Source organism: Hemitrygon akajei, chromosome 18, assembly GCF_048418815.1.
Source record: "Hemitrygon akajei chromosome 18, sHemAka1.3, whole genome shotgun sequence".
Taxonomy (NCBI): domain Eukaryota; kingdom Metazoa; phylum Chordata; class Chondrichthyes; order Myliobatiformes; family Dasyatidae; genus Hemitrygon; species Hemitrygon akajei.
Window position 1 is genome coordinate 33600303 of NC_133141.1, and position 16475 is coordinate 33616777.

General features: G+C 42.2%; 1 protein-coding gene across 2 annotated transcripts; it reads right to left on the reverse strand.

Annotated features, from left to right (window-relative positions):
• Window positions 1-2650: 2650 nt before the first annotated feature.
• LOC140741283 (SOSS complex subunit B1-like) lies at window positions 2651-16417 on the reverse strand. Of its 2 annotated transcripts, XM_073071295.1 has the most exons (7): window positions 16073-16417; window positions 13539-13677; window positions 12836-12907; window positions 10942-11026; window positions 9681-9744; window positions 6105-6289; window positions 2651-2995 (listed from the first exon to the last, which is right to left on the reverse strand). In XM_073071295.1, exons 1-7 carry the CDS (start codon window positions 16149-16151, stop codon window positions 2900-2902), a joined length of 720 nt encoding a protein of 239 aa, XP_072927396.1. In that variant the 5' UTR covers window positions 16152-16417; the 3' UTR covers window positions 2651-2899. The 2 variants fall into 2 exon arrangements, with proteins under 2 accessions (XP_072927396.1, XP_072927397.1); XM_073071296.1 differs by having other exon boundaries at window positions 2651-6289.
• Between the last annotated feature and the right edge of the window lie 58 nt (window positions 16418-16475).

Sequence of the window (16475 nt, forward strand, 5' to 3'; positions counted from 1 at the left end):
CATGAGAGGAGTAGATTGGTCTTTTTCCTAGGGTTGGGAAAATCATGAACTTGAGAGCATCACTTTCAGGAAAGAGGGGAAAGCTTGAATAGGAACCCAAGGAGTAACTTGAAGTGTTATATCAGTGTGGAATGAACTATCAGAGGAAGTGGTTGAGGCAGGTTCAATAACATTTAAAAGACAGCTGGACAGGTACATGGATCAAGGTTTAGGTTATGGGCCAAACACTGGCAAATGGGACTAGCTTGGATGGGGAACCTTGAATGGCAATTGTAGTTGAGCTGAAGAGCTTGTTTTCATGCCGTGTGACTCAATGACATGCTGTTCCTCAAGCCTGCACTATTCAACCAAAACTCAGCATATAGGACCAAAGCTCTGAGTGGGAGTCATCACCCCATCACAAACTAGCTCCTTTATTCCCTCCTTTCTTTCTCTGCAGCTTAATTTTTACTCGTTCTGCTTGACCTGAACCGTTGCCTGTTTCTACTGTTCTTACTTCAAAAATCATCAATTTTTGGTCCATCTCATACTCGTTCAAATAAATGAAATGAGAAGAGGGGTCTTTGTACCATTAATTGCAAGGAAATTAAATCTATTATCATTTTATAAATATACAACAGAAAAGCAAGTTGGAGGAATTAGGGACATGGTTTCTTAGGCATTGTGTATTATCACAGTATATGTCCCCTATTTTAACACTAGTTACAGTGGCCTAGACTCCAGAGCAGAGTGTAAGCCACACTCAGACTTCTGGAGCTTATTTTAAAGCCAGTATTTTATTGTAGACTTGTTCTGAAGTTCTCTGTTCCAAGTGAGTTGATAAACCACTAGTATTGGACTAGTTCCCAAACTTTGATGATTAAATCTCGACATCACCTCCATCTAGATTGGGCACAACTAAACGATCTAGAGCAATGTACTAACTCAAAGGGTTTAAATGTAATTCAAACTACACAGAGTTCAACAACAGTAACAGAAATGCTGGAAACACAAAGGGCTTTTGACCTGAAGCATTAATTTTGTTTCTCTTTCTGTAGATGCTGCCTAACCTGCAAAGTGTTGCCAGCATATTGTTTTTTATTTCAGATTTCCAGTATCCACATATTTTCATTTATAGAGAATTCAAGGCATGGCTGTGGGAAAAAAGCATGGCAAAAAATCATTTGGACTGCACTTGGAATATCCTCAAGAACGAGAGTGGAACTTAGTCTCAAAAATCTGAATACAGAGAATAAATTACTACTTGACTCAGTAATCTGATGCTTTAAGAAATATACACACCAAATACCAGAATTGAACAGCACAGAAACAGACCATTATGACATCTCATCCTGACCAGGATGCCTATCAACACTATGCCTATTTACTCACATTAGGCCCACATCCCTCGATTGCTTTCCTAACCACGTACCTATCCAAATGCCTTTTAAGCATTGTAATTGTACCGGCTGCATCTCCTCCCTTGACAGCTCAGTCCATATAACCACCACCCTCTGTATGGAGAAACTTGCTACACAGATCTGAGCTTCTATTACTTCCATTGTCCCCATTAGCTCATTTTGTTCCACCTTAACATAGATATTTCCTTTGTTCTACTCAATTCCCTCCCTCACCCTCTTTGCCAACATAGACAAACTCATTTTCTCTCTTTTCCAATTCTGATGAAGGGGTTCCAATTTGGAACATCAGCTCTGGTTCCCTTTCCACAGATGCCACTTGGTCTTCTGAGTGTTTCCAACATTTTCTGTTTTATTTAAGAAAATTAGCAATGCGAGTAAAGAGCTTTGATAAATGAAGCAAAATTTTTAAAAACTGGTCAAATCCTTGGGTGTACGTCACTCAAGTATCATTCTTGGGAACAAGGCAAGAAGAGCCTGTTCTTGTTGGATGTTCTGTTATGAGGAGTTGTTTAGTGGATGCCAGGTACTCACCTGTAGGAAGAGATGGTGTGGGAAAGAAACTAGATCCCTGGCATGCCCAAGAGTAGCTGCACCACACAGCACTAGGAAAGTCCCAAGGCCATTTCCAAATGCAGACAGAGGTTAACAAATGTCTTCCACGCCCTTTAGCAGCAATTGCCCAGGGTAGCTATTTGATCATCGGGGTCTCTTTTCCCGCCATTACAAACATTTACACTACACACTGCATCCGCAAGGCAAACAGCATTATGAAGGACCCCATGCACCCCTTATACAATCTCTTCTCCCTCCTGCCGTCTGGGAAAAGGCACCAAAGCATTCGGACTCTCACAACCAAACTATGTAACAGTTTTTTCCCCCAAGCTATCAGACTCCTCAATACCCAGAGTCTGGACTGATACCAACTTACTGCCCTCTACTGTGCCTATTGTCTTGTTATTTATTGTAATGCCTGCACTGTTTTGTGTACTTTATGCAGTCCTGGGTAGGTCTGTAGTCTAGTGTAGCTTTTTTTCTGTATTGTTTTTACGTAGTTCAGTATAGTTTTTGTACTGTTTCATATAGCACCATGGTCCTGAAAAACATTGTCTTGTTTTTACTGTTGAAATGACAATAAAATGTGACTTGATTTGACTTGAGTGTGAAGGAGATACTGAACAAATATCAGCTTACATTTGGAGGATCAAGCTTAGCTGCAATGCACTGATCAAAGAAGCCACAGAAATCCACTGTTACAACATACATAATTATATATGGTCTTTAATATGATAGATCATCCCAAGGATCTTTGCAGGAGCATTATCAAATAAACTTTGAAACTGGGCTACAAGGAGATAATAAGGAAGGCCTCCTGCTTAAAAGACCACAATTCTACTTGCAGCTGCTGGTCTTCACTCGCTTTGCTTGGAAGTTCTGAACTTTCACCCAGTTATAGTGGAAATCCTAAAATCCACTCAGCTGATTTGCTGATCCTGGGGAACTTACTTTGTTGTTCGATGTGCAAATCTCTGCAGCTTCCCCAGGAATTTGATGGGAAATTTCCCTGTCAAGCCTGCATTCTGTTCACCTGACGTAAACTATTAATGGGAAAAAATTGCTATAGTCAAAAGTTCATTTATTTAAAACTTAATTGAACTGATGTAAGTGCAATTCATTACTTGTGTTCTGGTTTATTTAAGGGTTAATCATGTTAATCATTTTTAAACCGTATTTTAAACAGATGAACGTTTTTCAAACATTTGTTAAACTTACGAACATACTTTACATATAGCAAAGACTAAATTCAACTGCGAACTCGAAAGTTGGAATTGGAAATGCATGGAATCAGAGTGCTGTCAGGATAGGTTACAGACACAGGGACAGGGGAAGGCGGTGGAGGGATTTGAAAAGCAGAATCAGAGTGGTAACTATCAAGGCTTTGCTGAGTAAGGAACCAGTGTAGTTAGCAACAAGGTGATAGATGGAGCTTGGTGTAAGTTAGGAAATGGGCAGCAGTTTTGTAGGTTTCATTTACAAAGAAGTAAGCTTGGGAGGCTCCTTAGAACCATGCACGATATTAGTGATGGGGAAGATGCTGGAGTCTATAGTGAAGGATGTAATAACAGAACACCTTAAAGAAAAAAATTGGATTGGGTAGAGTCATCATGAATATATGAAAGGAAAGTCATGATTAACTAATCTGCTGGAGATCTTCAAGGATGTGACTATTGGTAGAATAGGTAACGGGGTGGGGTGGGGGATGGGGAAGGGAACCAGAAGATGTGGTGAATAGGTATCTCCTGTGTTAGGAGGGATGAAAGATGCACTCTGAGAAGACATTTTTTTCTAACTATTTTCCATAACACAAAGCTGCATCATCTGTGCACGCATCACGAACCACAAGTGGGGAAAAAATATGTTGTACCTATTGACTTCTCTAAACAAACACCCCCCCCCCCACACACACACAAACTCCACAAGAGTAAATTTTATCCCATATCCCAAATTTTCAGGTAATGATTTGTGAACTTCACAAGGATGAGTTTCCATAACCCAAACAGCTATAACGTGGGGATTGCTGGTACAGTAGATTCTGGTTAATTGGGCCATTGGTTAATTGGAGCAGGTCTCTTATTTGGGACAACTCTGAAAGAACAAAAGCTAATGGAGTAAATAGTCTAGATTTACTTTGTTTATTTGGGATACTATGCCACTTAACAGCAACAAGAGGCCAATGCCAAACAGTTTCTAACTAGTATCAGTCATGTGAACTTGTGTGGCCGTTAGACACAACACCGTACCCCGAGTTGAACAGTTTTTATATAGCATCAATTGCATGTGCTTGTGTTAAAAAAGCAGTAACTTTTGTCACTGATAGTTGGCAAGAAGTAAGCAATAAGACAAATCAGAACTGTTTTACTCACTGCGGTTTCAAGCACTCAGGCTTGGAGTTGCTACTATCAGCCAGAGTGAAAAATGCAACAATTTCACTACTTCAAAAAGTTAGAAACTATGAAGAATTTGAAGGTATCGATAATCATCTTGAATGCTACAATAAAAATGAAAATTTGGAGGATGTAATCATCAACAGCATTGTATGAAGGCAGTCCCATTACCTCCACTAGGTGTCTGCATTGATGTTGTTCATTTACAGTCAATCAAACAAATTTAACACGGATGAATTCCTCTGTCAATAACTACTAGGAACGAATACACAGTTTTATAGTATTGTAGTAGTATTGGTTTTGGTATTTTATTTAAATACATTACCGTATTTGTTCCTCAGCTTGTCTCTTTTATACCTTTTTAACTATTTCCACAAAACTTCAGCTAACAGGGGCAGGTGCTTAATTGAACCAAAATGTACTGGTCCTGATGTATCCCAATTAACCAGAATCCACTGTATTCGGATTTTTAGAAGGCTTTCACAGGTTGGTGATAGGTCAGAGCAAATGGAATTGGGGGTTATACAATGGCATGAATTGGAAATTATTTATCAGACAGCAAACAGAGTTCGGATAAAAGGATTGTTTGTGACTGTACTTGGGCACTGCAGAAATCAGTACTCTGGCCTCAGCAATGATAATTTATCTAAAATAACTAAGTGTCACAATTCCCAGTTTGCTGACAATACTAAACTAGTTGGGATTGTGATGAGGGAGGAAGGACATAAAGAAGCTTCAAGAGGAAAAGGACGAGTTAGATGAGTAAATGGGCAGAAATATGGGAGATGCAAGATAATGTGAAAAAATGCAAGGTTGTCCACATGGGAGCACAAAATAGAAAATCAGAGTATTATCTTGAAACAGCGAGATATGTAATGTTGACCTCCAAAGGATCAGATATCCTTGTACACAATTCAATAATTTGCATGCGCGTGGAATGAGCGACTTAGGAAGGCAAATGTTTTTTTTTGATATTTTTTACAAGAGGATTGGAGAATAGGAGGAAAGCTGCCCTACAGCAGGGGCCCTGGTGAGACTGCACTGTATTGTTTTGGTCTCAATTGGTTGTTGGGCTAAATCACCCTAGCATAGACAACATGTTCAGATCAACTAAAAACTCTACCTTTTTAATCTCTGAGTAATGGCAAATTCACTCTATCTAATACTGGGCCTTCTGCATTCCTATTAATCCATGTTAGTCACCAGTTAAAGCTTGGGATCACTAGAAGAGGACGTACACACAAATAGAAGGAGGAAGACACTTGTCCACAATACAGTGACCATTGGTTATTGGTTTTAAGATCAGCCATCAACCCTCACAAAAGCTTTATCTCATCAATTTGATCTAAATGCTTTAAATTGTCAGATACTCTACCCCCATTGAAAGTATTTTAAAAGAATAAAAATTATTCAGGTGCAGTTAAACAATGGGATGGAAATATGGGGAGCGTAAAATGGGTTAGGATAGGATTTGTATATTAAAAAAATGTGGGTGATGGTCAGTGTGACTCAATGAAGGGCCTGTTACACACTGGATCTCTCTAAACAAGACCGTTTGGTAGGGGAGAGGAGTGGCAGACTGCGTCACCTTGCTGCCTGTCATGCATCCAGTGCCTTGAGGTGTTCATTTTAAGGAGCCTAGGGAGAAGGGTTGGATATACTTTGCTAAAAGAATACCATTTTTATACAGTTGACAGATTATCAAAAAGAGAGCAAAAGAAAAGGTCAGAGGTTCCAAGAACAAAAATCAGCGTTTTGGTACCCGCCGTGGATCTCTTCCATTGCTAAGAGTGGTGGTTGCTGGGGTGGAGGTGGATGTGGCCACTGCCTGGTTATTTCCTGGGCCACGTCCATTGCCTCTTCCAGCTGCTGCTCCCGCTGGCGGCTGGTGATTCGAGTTGCCTGGGGAAGCTCCAGTTGTGCCAGCAGTGTTCAGATTCTCATTACCTGGAGCAACAGGAACAAGGAACAAAACCCAATGACAACAGCATATCAATAGAGCTAGTTTCCTTTTATGGGCAATTCAGGAAACCTTCTCTAGTCACATCACCCTGAGTCAGAATCAGGTTTAACATCACTGACATATGTCGTGAAATTTGTTGTTTTGCGGCAGCAGAACATTGCAATACATTAAAAATACTATAAGTTACAACAAGGAATATATATTTTTAAAAAATTAAATTAAACAAGTAGTGCAAGAGAGCAAAAATAGTGAGGTAGTATTTATGGGTTGGTTCATTGTCCATTCAGAAATCTGATGGTGGAGGGGTAGAAGCTATTCCTACAACATTAAGCGTGTGTTTTCAGGCTCCTGTACCTCCTCCCTGATGATAGTAATAAGAAGAAAGCAAGTCCTAGGTGATGGGGGTCCTTAATGATGCAAGCCACCATTGAAGACATCATCAATGCCGGGGAGGGTAGTGCCCATGATGGAGCCAGCCTAGTTTATAAACATCTGCAGCTTTTTCTGATCCTGTGCATGGGCTCCTCCATACCACAGTGATGCAACCAGTTAGAATGCTCTCCGCAGTACATCTGTAGAAATTCGTTGGAGTTTTTGGTGACATACCAGATCTCCTCAAACTCCTAATGAAATACAGCTGCTGGCATGCCCTCTTCATAATTGCATCAATATGTTGGGCCCAGGACAGATCCTCAGAGATGTTGATACCCAGAAATTTGAAACTGCTCAACCTTTCCACTGCTGATCTCTCAGTGAGGATTGGTGTGTGTTCCCTCAACTTCCCTTTCCTGAAGTCCACAATCAATTCCTTCGTCTTATTGACATTGAGTGCAAGGTTGTTGTTGTGACACCACTCAACCAGCTGACCTATCTCACTCCTGTACACACCTCCTCGTCACCATCTGAGATTCTACCAACAACAGTTGTGTCATCGGTAAATTTAAAGGTGGTGTTTGAGTTGTGCCTGTCATGGGTGTAGAGAGAGTAAAATGGTGAGCTAAGCACACATTCCTGAGGTGCCTCGGTGTTGTTAGTGAGGCAGAGATGTTATTTCCGATCTGCACTGACTGGTCTTCCAATGAAGAAGTTAAGGATCCAGTTGCAGAGGAATATAGAGTCGCAGGTTTTGAAGCTTGTATGATGGGATGCCCATCAACCTCATCTGTGCTTAATTGCCCACCAAAGTGAGACAGGCACTATATTTGATCTTCTGGCTATCCTCCCTGGTTGAGTTACAGCCTCTTGGTAAAGGTCCATGGTTCTTCTGCTCAGTGCCTTCTCCCTTAGTAGGGGGCAACTCCAAGACAAAATAGAGCAGAATTTAAGAACTATTTGCACAGACCGCAGCCTGCTAATCAATCTTTCTGTCCACATCCAGTTGTGAATGTCAGGACAATTACACAGGAGGCTGCTCCAAGAACATGATCATCTTCAACAATAGGGCAGTGCAGCTTGTGAATGTTGAAGATAAGGCTGAAGCAGGCAGTTTCAACCTGCTCGATGTTTCAATCATCGTAGAAGCCTATTTTCGTCCAATTCCATCTGTTCCACATGATAACAGCAAACAAGTGAGAGCACAAGATAGAGGGGAGGCATTCCAGTACTATTACAACATACCATTTCACAACCCCTCAGCAAATGAGCCAGCACACTCCCACGTGTCACGAGACCTAGACAACATATAGGCACAGGCTGAAAAGTGGCAAGCGACATTCAGGCCACACAAGAACCAGACAACAGAGATTTTTACTACCTTCACTCATTGTTTGGGGTCCCTCAAAATCCTCCTGGGGATCACCACTAACTAATAAGTCAAATGGAACTATTGCAGATATAATGGCTACAACAGCAGTTCTGATGTCATGCTGTCATAGATGTGCCCAGCTGCCAAACTCTTGTGGTTTATACTAGGAACATAAAAAGTTTTACTGTAGTTTGACCTCATTCTTCCAGAATTATTCCAGTGAAGGTCCACACAGGTTATAAGCAGCATCGTCTTACACACTGCATCTGACACTTGCAGGACACAGGGTGTTGCCTGCACTCGGGGGTGTGATTTACAAAGAATGCTGCATACAGTAGGACTTTATTCCCTGGAGCATAGGAGATTAAGGGGTGACCTAGAAAACATAGGGTGTATAAGATCATGAGGGGCACAGACAGGGTGAAAGGACATAGCCTTCCGCCCCCTCCTCAAGAGGGTGTGCTATAAACAAGGTGGTGTAGGTTTAAGATCAGAGGCAAGAGCTGCTAGAAATAGTAGTTGAGTCAGCCACATTAGCAATGCTTAAAAGGCACCTAGATAAGTACATGGATAGGAGAGGTTTAACGGGCCAAACGCAGCAGGTCTGACTTTGACGCTGGACAACACAGTCATCATGGATCAGTCGGGCAGAAGGGTCTGTTTCTTTGCTGCATGACTCTATAACTCTATTGCCTGGGACCTGGTCCCTTTTCCCCAAGAGATCAAATAAATAGTTACAAACTGGTTAATTGCAGAAAGGTTCAGTCAGATGCGAAGAGCTGAATGCTTTTGCAGCCGGATCTTCATCCCATCAACAAGAGCTGAGATCTAATCCAGGGCATCTGAAGAGAGCTGCATTCATCTTTTGCCATACCTTACATCCCAGAACGTTTTGCAATGTTTTGCGTACTTTTGCAGCCACTCACGTGATGTAGAAAACACAGCAGCCAATTTGCACAGAGCAAGCTTGCACAGACACCAATGTAATAATGACCACAGCACATTTTTTTAAGATGTTAGCTGAGGCAATTTTGCAAGTAAGCTATCAAAGTTTGCATTCACTTTTGGCAGAATTACTTTAAATAGTCACAGGGGAGTGCAGGAATACATCACTGAGCTATGCCAACAATTAGAGAAATCAGTGATGGTAAACATGTGTTGTGCCTGCTGGAAAGCAAGAATTGGCCACATGCTCAGGACATACCAAAAGGTTTCACAACCACAAAGGTTTTCTTTTTGAAACGCAGTCATTTATTGCAGTGCTGGAAACACAGCAGCCAATTTGCGCATAGCAATTTCCAATAAGCAATACTGTAACGATAACCGTATTATATGTTTCCAATAAGGTTTATTGACAGATGAATATTGGACCCAGAAAACCTAGAAGAACTACCCTGACTCTCAAAATAGGGCCAAGGGATCATTTACACCAACCTTGAAGAGCATACTGGGCCTTAGTTCAGTACTTCATCCAAGACAGTACAGTATCCTGGGCATTGTCACTCCAACAGAAACCTCAGAACATTTCAGTGTCTTTGTTTCTCATTGCACAAAGGAATTTCTTCCTAAGTTCCAGGATTAGTGGTGCCAGTCATGTGGAATACTGTGGGTCCTTTAATGAAAGTACTTACCGGTACTAACACAGGGAGTTGAAGGCGCTGGACTAGCTGTTGAAGAACTTTGTTCAGATGGAGTCTTAAAAAGGAAGAAAAAAAGTGGTCATGTTTAGCTGGCTCAACTATCCATAAACTATTGAAATTTACTCCATTCCTCTTCCGTGACACTGTCTGCTTCTACTGACTCCCCCAAACCAAAAAAAAAAACTCTCCCCATGTAGAAATCCTGACAATACAAACTGACAGTCTGGAAAAGACCAGTAGATCCATTAGGGTCAACTCCAAATGACAATGAAAGTAGTGTTAGTAAATAAGTGGCTTCCTATCCCCAACTCATACCACTCACCAGTTATGCAGCAGTCCCAACCTCAAATGGCTCCAAACACAGATTGTCATTTGATTGTGCAAAACCATTGGACTCTCTCATGCTAGGTCAAGGTGAGCTGCTCCTTAAACTGCTTCAAAACCAATGTCCAAATTGCTGAGGGACAGTCATGTTGCCCAGCAATTCTCAATTCCTCCCCCCCCCCCCACGAGCTTACCTCCAAAAATCTAACATGTTCTACCACCAGCACACTCAGTCCTAGTGAAAGGGTCACCTGATGGTATAAATCTGCAACTCTAGTACATCAGTAAGTCTGTCCACTTCAGTAGACTGCATTTAAGCTCAGTGCCTCTAGACTGGGAAAATCTCCAATCCAAGAGGCAGGGAATTGCGTGTGTGGAGAAGGTAAGGGTTCAGACTTAACTGTGACACCTTCATTGGTAAAGTAGCCTATCCACACACTCACCAAAGTTAGAAGACTGGCCCCAGTGTCCAGGGTTTAGGAGGGGTGTAGTCATTCGAGGCATTGATTGACTCCACCTTCTGTTGAAACTATGGGCACGTGACTGTCAGACAATAAAAGTCTTGGGATCTCTGCTCCTTGTGTGGTTAAAAAGGAGAATAGTGGCACTTAAGGACCTGTAGCCCAGCAAAAAGCCAACAGCTTCAATAGAAATGGAAATAATTATCCTGGAAAAGCCATGGTAATGGCCACTTGGATAGAGAACCAGAGGACTGACACCCACCCGCAGAAATTCCAGCTCCATATAGTACTGGGGAAATGTAAAATGGCATTAAATTCAAACAGCATAATCCTCCAGAGAGAGTCATGAGACTACAGATGCTGGAATCTGGAGCAACAAATAATCTTCCAAAGGAACTCAGCAGGTTGAGCAGCATCTTTGGTGGGGGGGGGGGAGAAGGGAGGGATCTTCAAAGCAACTGACTTACCAGTTTGTTCTGTGACAGCGGTTGGGCCATGTACTCAGGATTTGGGTCGCTGAAATTCGGCACTTCTGAATACTGCATACAAAATCTAAAAGAGAATACAAGCATTTGAGATTTTGCATGTCTGCACAGTTCACAGCTACTATCAATCTGTTAGGTAAATTTCAGTCAACACATTACTTGGGAGTATTACACAGGCAACAGTAAATGGATCTGACAAGTATCGGAAACAAGGCTATCTGCCCCCACCAAGCTGGGCACAAATAGTGCAAAGGATCTTTTGAAATGGAATAGGGGATCTCTCCTTTACTCCTCGCTGTTATTTATCCTTAACAGCACCAAAAGTATTTTTGCTTGGTTTTATCAATTTCCTTTTGAAAGTTTCTATTGAATCTGCCCCTCCCTCTCACAAAGCCCCTCACTGAAATCTCTCCCTTTCCTGTGAACAGATGGCACTGCCTCACAACAATAATCAAGATCAGGAACAAGAAACACTCACTTCTAATCCCTCAGTGAGCTCCGCATTGAAGCTTCAATACATGGCAGTCCATAAAACCGTACCAGAATCAGGACATTTGACCCATCGAGTCTGCTCCACCATTCTATCATGGCTGATTTATTATCCCTCTCAATCCCATTCTCCTGCCTTTTCTCATAACCTTTGATCCCCTGACTAATCAAGAACCCATCAACCTCCACTTTAAATATGCGCAATGACTTGGCTGCCACAGCCATCTGTAGCAATGAATTCCACAGATTCACCACCCTCTGGTGAAAGAAATTCCTCCTCATCTCCATTGAGAGGCATCGATCGTGTGGATAGTCAGAGGCTTTTCCCCAGGGCTGAAATGGCTAGCACGAGAGGGCACAGTTTTAAGGTGCTTGGAAGTAGGTACAGAGGAGATGTCAGGGGTAAGTTTTTTTTAATGTAGGGAGTGGTGAGTACGTGGAATGGGCTGCCGGCAGTGGTGGAGGTGAATACAATAGGGTCTCTTAAGAGACTCCTGGATAGCTACATGGAGCTTAGAAAAATAGAGGGCTATGGGTAGCCCTAGGTAATTTCTAAAGTAAGTACGTGTTTGGCACAGCATTGTGAGCCAAAAGGTCTGTATTGTAGTTTTTCTGTGTTCTAAAAGGACATCCTTCTATTCTAAGGCTGTGCTCTCTGACCCTATACTCCCCCAGTACAGGAAGCATCCTCTCCACATCCACTCTATTAAGGCCTTTTAATATTCAGAAGGTTTCAATGAGATCCCCTCTTGCTCTCCTAAACTCCAATGAGTACAGACCCAGAACCATCAAACACCCTTTCACTCCCAGGATCATTCTTGTGAATCTCCTCTGCACCCTCTCCAATATCAGCACATACTTTCTTAGATAACAGCGTCGAACTGCTCACAATACTGCATGTGTCTGACTAATCCCTTATAAAGCCTCAGCATTACATCCTTGCTTTTATATTCATCCTCTTGAAATGAATGCTAACATTGCATTTGCCTTCCTCACTACTGACTCAAATTAACTTTTAGGGAATTCTGCACAAGGGCTCCCAAGTCCCTTTGCACCTCTGATTTATGAATTTGCTTCCTGTTTATTTCTTCTACCAAAGTGCATGACCATACACTTCCTGACACTGTATTCCATCCACCACTTCTTTGCCCATACTCCTAATTTGTCCAAGTCCTTCTGAAGACTCCCTGCTTTCTCAACACTACCTACCCCCCCCCCCCCCCCAACTATCTTTATATCATCTGCAAACTCGGCCACAAAGTCTTCTGGAATTTCTCCAACTTTACCCAGACTATCCGATTAGAGAGAATCAACTGGAAGAGCGCAACGAGAATCTGAGCTTAAAGCATCTTCTTTACCGTTTCCACTTTGAAGGCAAAGAACTTACTCTCCTACTTTCTGAAGGTCACCTCCTCTCCCTGTGTAAAGTGTCAGACATCCTTTCCAGATTGAAGCATATCTGTAAATATAATATGGTCCTGTTAGAAATAATCCGACACAACAGGATGAGGCAATACAAGGATCTCTACACAGAGGACATGAGCTACAAAGAGAGGTTAGACAAACTTGGGTTGTTTTCTCTGGAGTAGCAGAAGCTGAGGGGAGATCAGATAGAGATTTATAGATTATGAGAGGCATAGATCAAGTAAATACAAAGTATCTTTTTCTTTAGAGTTGAAGAGGGCATGCATGAGAGGGGAGACAATTTCAAGGATACTGGAAGATATTACAGTAATCCTGCAGGAGTTACCCATTGAAGGAGGAGAAAATTAGCAGGATTTAAGCAAGACATAAGAGGCTTCAGATGCTGAAATCTGGAGTGACGCATAATCTGCTGGAGGAACTCAGGAGAGTCGAACAGCATCTGCGGGGGGGGGGGAGAAAAATTGCCAACATCTCACGTCAAAACCCTGATACAGAATTTCAATCTGAGTCGACAATACTTTCTTCTCCTCTGCAGATGCTGCTCAACCTCCTAAGTTCCTCCAGCAGATCGCGTGTTGAGCATTATTTAGCCATTGTTTGCATTCATACAAGTACAGCAATATTTGCTCTAATTTAAACAGTTGTGTTAAACTAAGCGAGTTTACCCTCTGGTCAGTCGGATAATGTCTCCAGCCTGAATCAGACTTCCCACATCATCCCAAACAGATATATTGATGCTGCCGGTTTTATCAGCGACTTTGCACGTCCTGACTTCGTGCCCATCCTTTGTTTTTGTCACTCGACCTATAGAACGGGAAACACAATGATGAACTACTTGACAAAGTTCACCCAGGGACTTAAAAGACATGTCAGGGAGGCTTTCCCCCCACTCAGGCTTCCTGTTATACCAGTTCACTTGGAAAATGAGTAGTCAACATAGACTTACAAAAGGTATTTCATAATTGACTAGCCCATTGAAGTTCTTTCAGCATCTAGAGGAGATGAGGGGAAGCCAGTGGGTGTGGTTGGTGTTTTTGGATTTTCAGAATGCTATTGATAAAGGTCCCATATGGAAGTTTGGTGAATATGGCCGGGATTGAATGTAAGTTAGCAGTACAATTCAAGGAATGAGGAATAAACTCAGGTTAGTTGGCTATAATTTGCAGAGTATCACAGGGATTGGTGCTTAAACCAGCACAATCTATAATAAATGGCTTTGTTGAAGGGACCGAACATAATATTTTCAAGACATAAGAGATGTGCAGATGCTGGAAATCCAGAGCAACACACACAGAATGCTGGAGGAACTTGGGTCAGGGAAATGAATAAACAGATGACGTTGCAGGTCGAAACCCTTCTCCAGGACTGGAAAGGAGGGGGGGGGGGGGAAGATACCTCAATAAGAAGGAGGGGCAGGGAAAGGAGGACAAGCTGGAAGGTGATGGGTGAAACCAGGTGGGTGGAAAAGGTAAAGGGCTGGAGAAAAAGGAATCTGATTGAAGAGAGTGGACCATGGGAGAAAGGGAAGGAAGAGGGGCACCAGGGGGAGGTGATAGGCAGGTGAGAAGAAGAGGTAAGAGGCCAGAGTAGGGAATAGAAGATGGAAGGGGGAGGAGAAAAGAAAAAAAATAGAAAAAAAAATAATAGAAGGAGAAATTGATGTTTGTCCATCAGGATGGTGGATACCTATACAGAATATCAAGTGTTGCTCCTCCACCATGAGAGTGACCTCATCATGGCAGAAGAGAAGGCCGTGGACTGACATATCAAAACAGGAATGGGGATAGGAATTAAAATGGTCGGCCACCAGGAAATACTGTTTTTGGTGGATTGAGCGGAGGAGGTGCTTGACAAACTGGCCCCCCAATTTACATCGAGTCTCACCAATGTAGAGCAGGCCACATCGGGAGCACCAGATACAATACAAAGAGACCTCAGCACTCAAATTAGTAACTCAGTCCTCGAGTATCGTCGACCAGAAAAAGGCCTATGTCTGTTGTTTCCCAGAAGTCAGCCAATTTTCTTTCCACGCCAGTATGCCACATCTTACACTTTGAGCTTTTAACATTCTGAAAGAACTTTGAGAACTTTGTCAAACTACAGTATGCTTGTGGGCAACAGCATAGCAGATGAAGTAGTTTGTGGGAAAAAAGTGCTATGTATTTTTGAAATGATGAACAATTGGGAAATATTGATGTTCAAAAGGATCTTGGTGACCTTGTACACCGGCCACTGAAAACAAATATGCATGTAGCAGGCAATTAAGAAGGCAGATAATGTGTTGGCCTCAATCACAATGGGATTCAAGTAAAGATGCCCTTGACAACAGCAGATCTGGAATACTGCATACAATGCTGGTCTCTTTAGCTTATGAAAAAGATATGCTATAAAGAGGCACCTGATTCCTAGCTTGTCATATGAAGGGAGTTTGAGTAGGCTGAACCTCTTGAATTTCAAAGAATGAGAGGCAACTTCATGAAAATAGTTTTAATTATCAGAGTAGAGGATGTTCCCTTGGATAAAGAGTCTAGAACTCAGGGACAGCCTCAAAATAAAGGATAGAACAATACTGAAATGGAAGGGGAGGGAAAATTACTTCACTCAGAGGCTGTGAATCTTTGGAATTTTTCCACCAAAAAGGCTGCAGAGGCATTGACTGTGTGAGTGTACTGATTGACTGCAAAACAGCTCAATAGGATTTCTGGAGAGTAAAGGAGTCAAGGGATAGGGCAGGAAAAGGAGAGGTTAAACTTTGTGGAACAACAGAGCAGTTTCAATGGAACAAGTAACCTACTCCTACTCCCATTTTTTATGGGATGAACCATTTTCAGCTGGGGATCTTTTATCTGTCACATGACCAGCATCAATATCAGTAGAAAATGAGACATCTGAAGAAATAGGATTTGGAATAGCACAGTGCCAGACTCTTAAAAAACACGTGTTTAATCAATCTCACTCATTCATATTAGGAAGCCATCTACTGCTAACATAGTATCCAAACGTGTCATTAACACTACAATCCAGTTAATCCTAAATGGCTCCTTTGGCCAAATTGGAATGAAATTGGAGCAGAGACACAGATTGAGGACGTCAATCTCAGCACGAATCAGCGAATTCTGCTTGAAAGGTTCACATGACAAGGACAGGACTGGATTGTGTTCTCAGATGGGGTGAAATACAGAATGCTTTCTTCACTCACCTATCTCCAGGACAATGAAGAGAAGGTTGAGATTTTTTAAACCAGCTTTGATATCCTTAACGTAAGTGTCGCTTGACATCCTACCTTCACATAGGGGCAATCAATTACTCTAAAGCTACAAACTTGAGCCAACAAGTTGGAGGGATCAGGCTTACAACACATATAAATCACTGGTTGGACTTGCAGGATCCAAATACTCCCTCTCTCCCACAAAATAAGCCCACAATCCCTGACTCCAAGGCTTCCTTAAACACTACATCCCACCCTTCCTTCTTCCCTCACCGACAACATCAACCCAACCGCCTTCTCGCTGGAAACTACGGTTTCCCATCAACCGTCTCCCGGAACTACCTCTGACGAGAACACCCTTTGGCCAATCAGAGACCGCCTTCCAGTTTAGCGC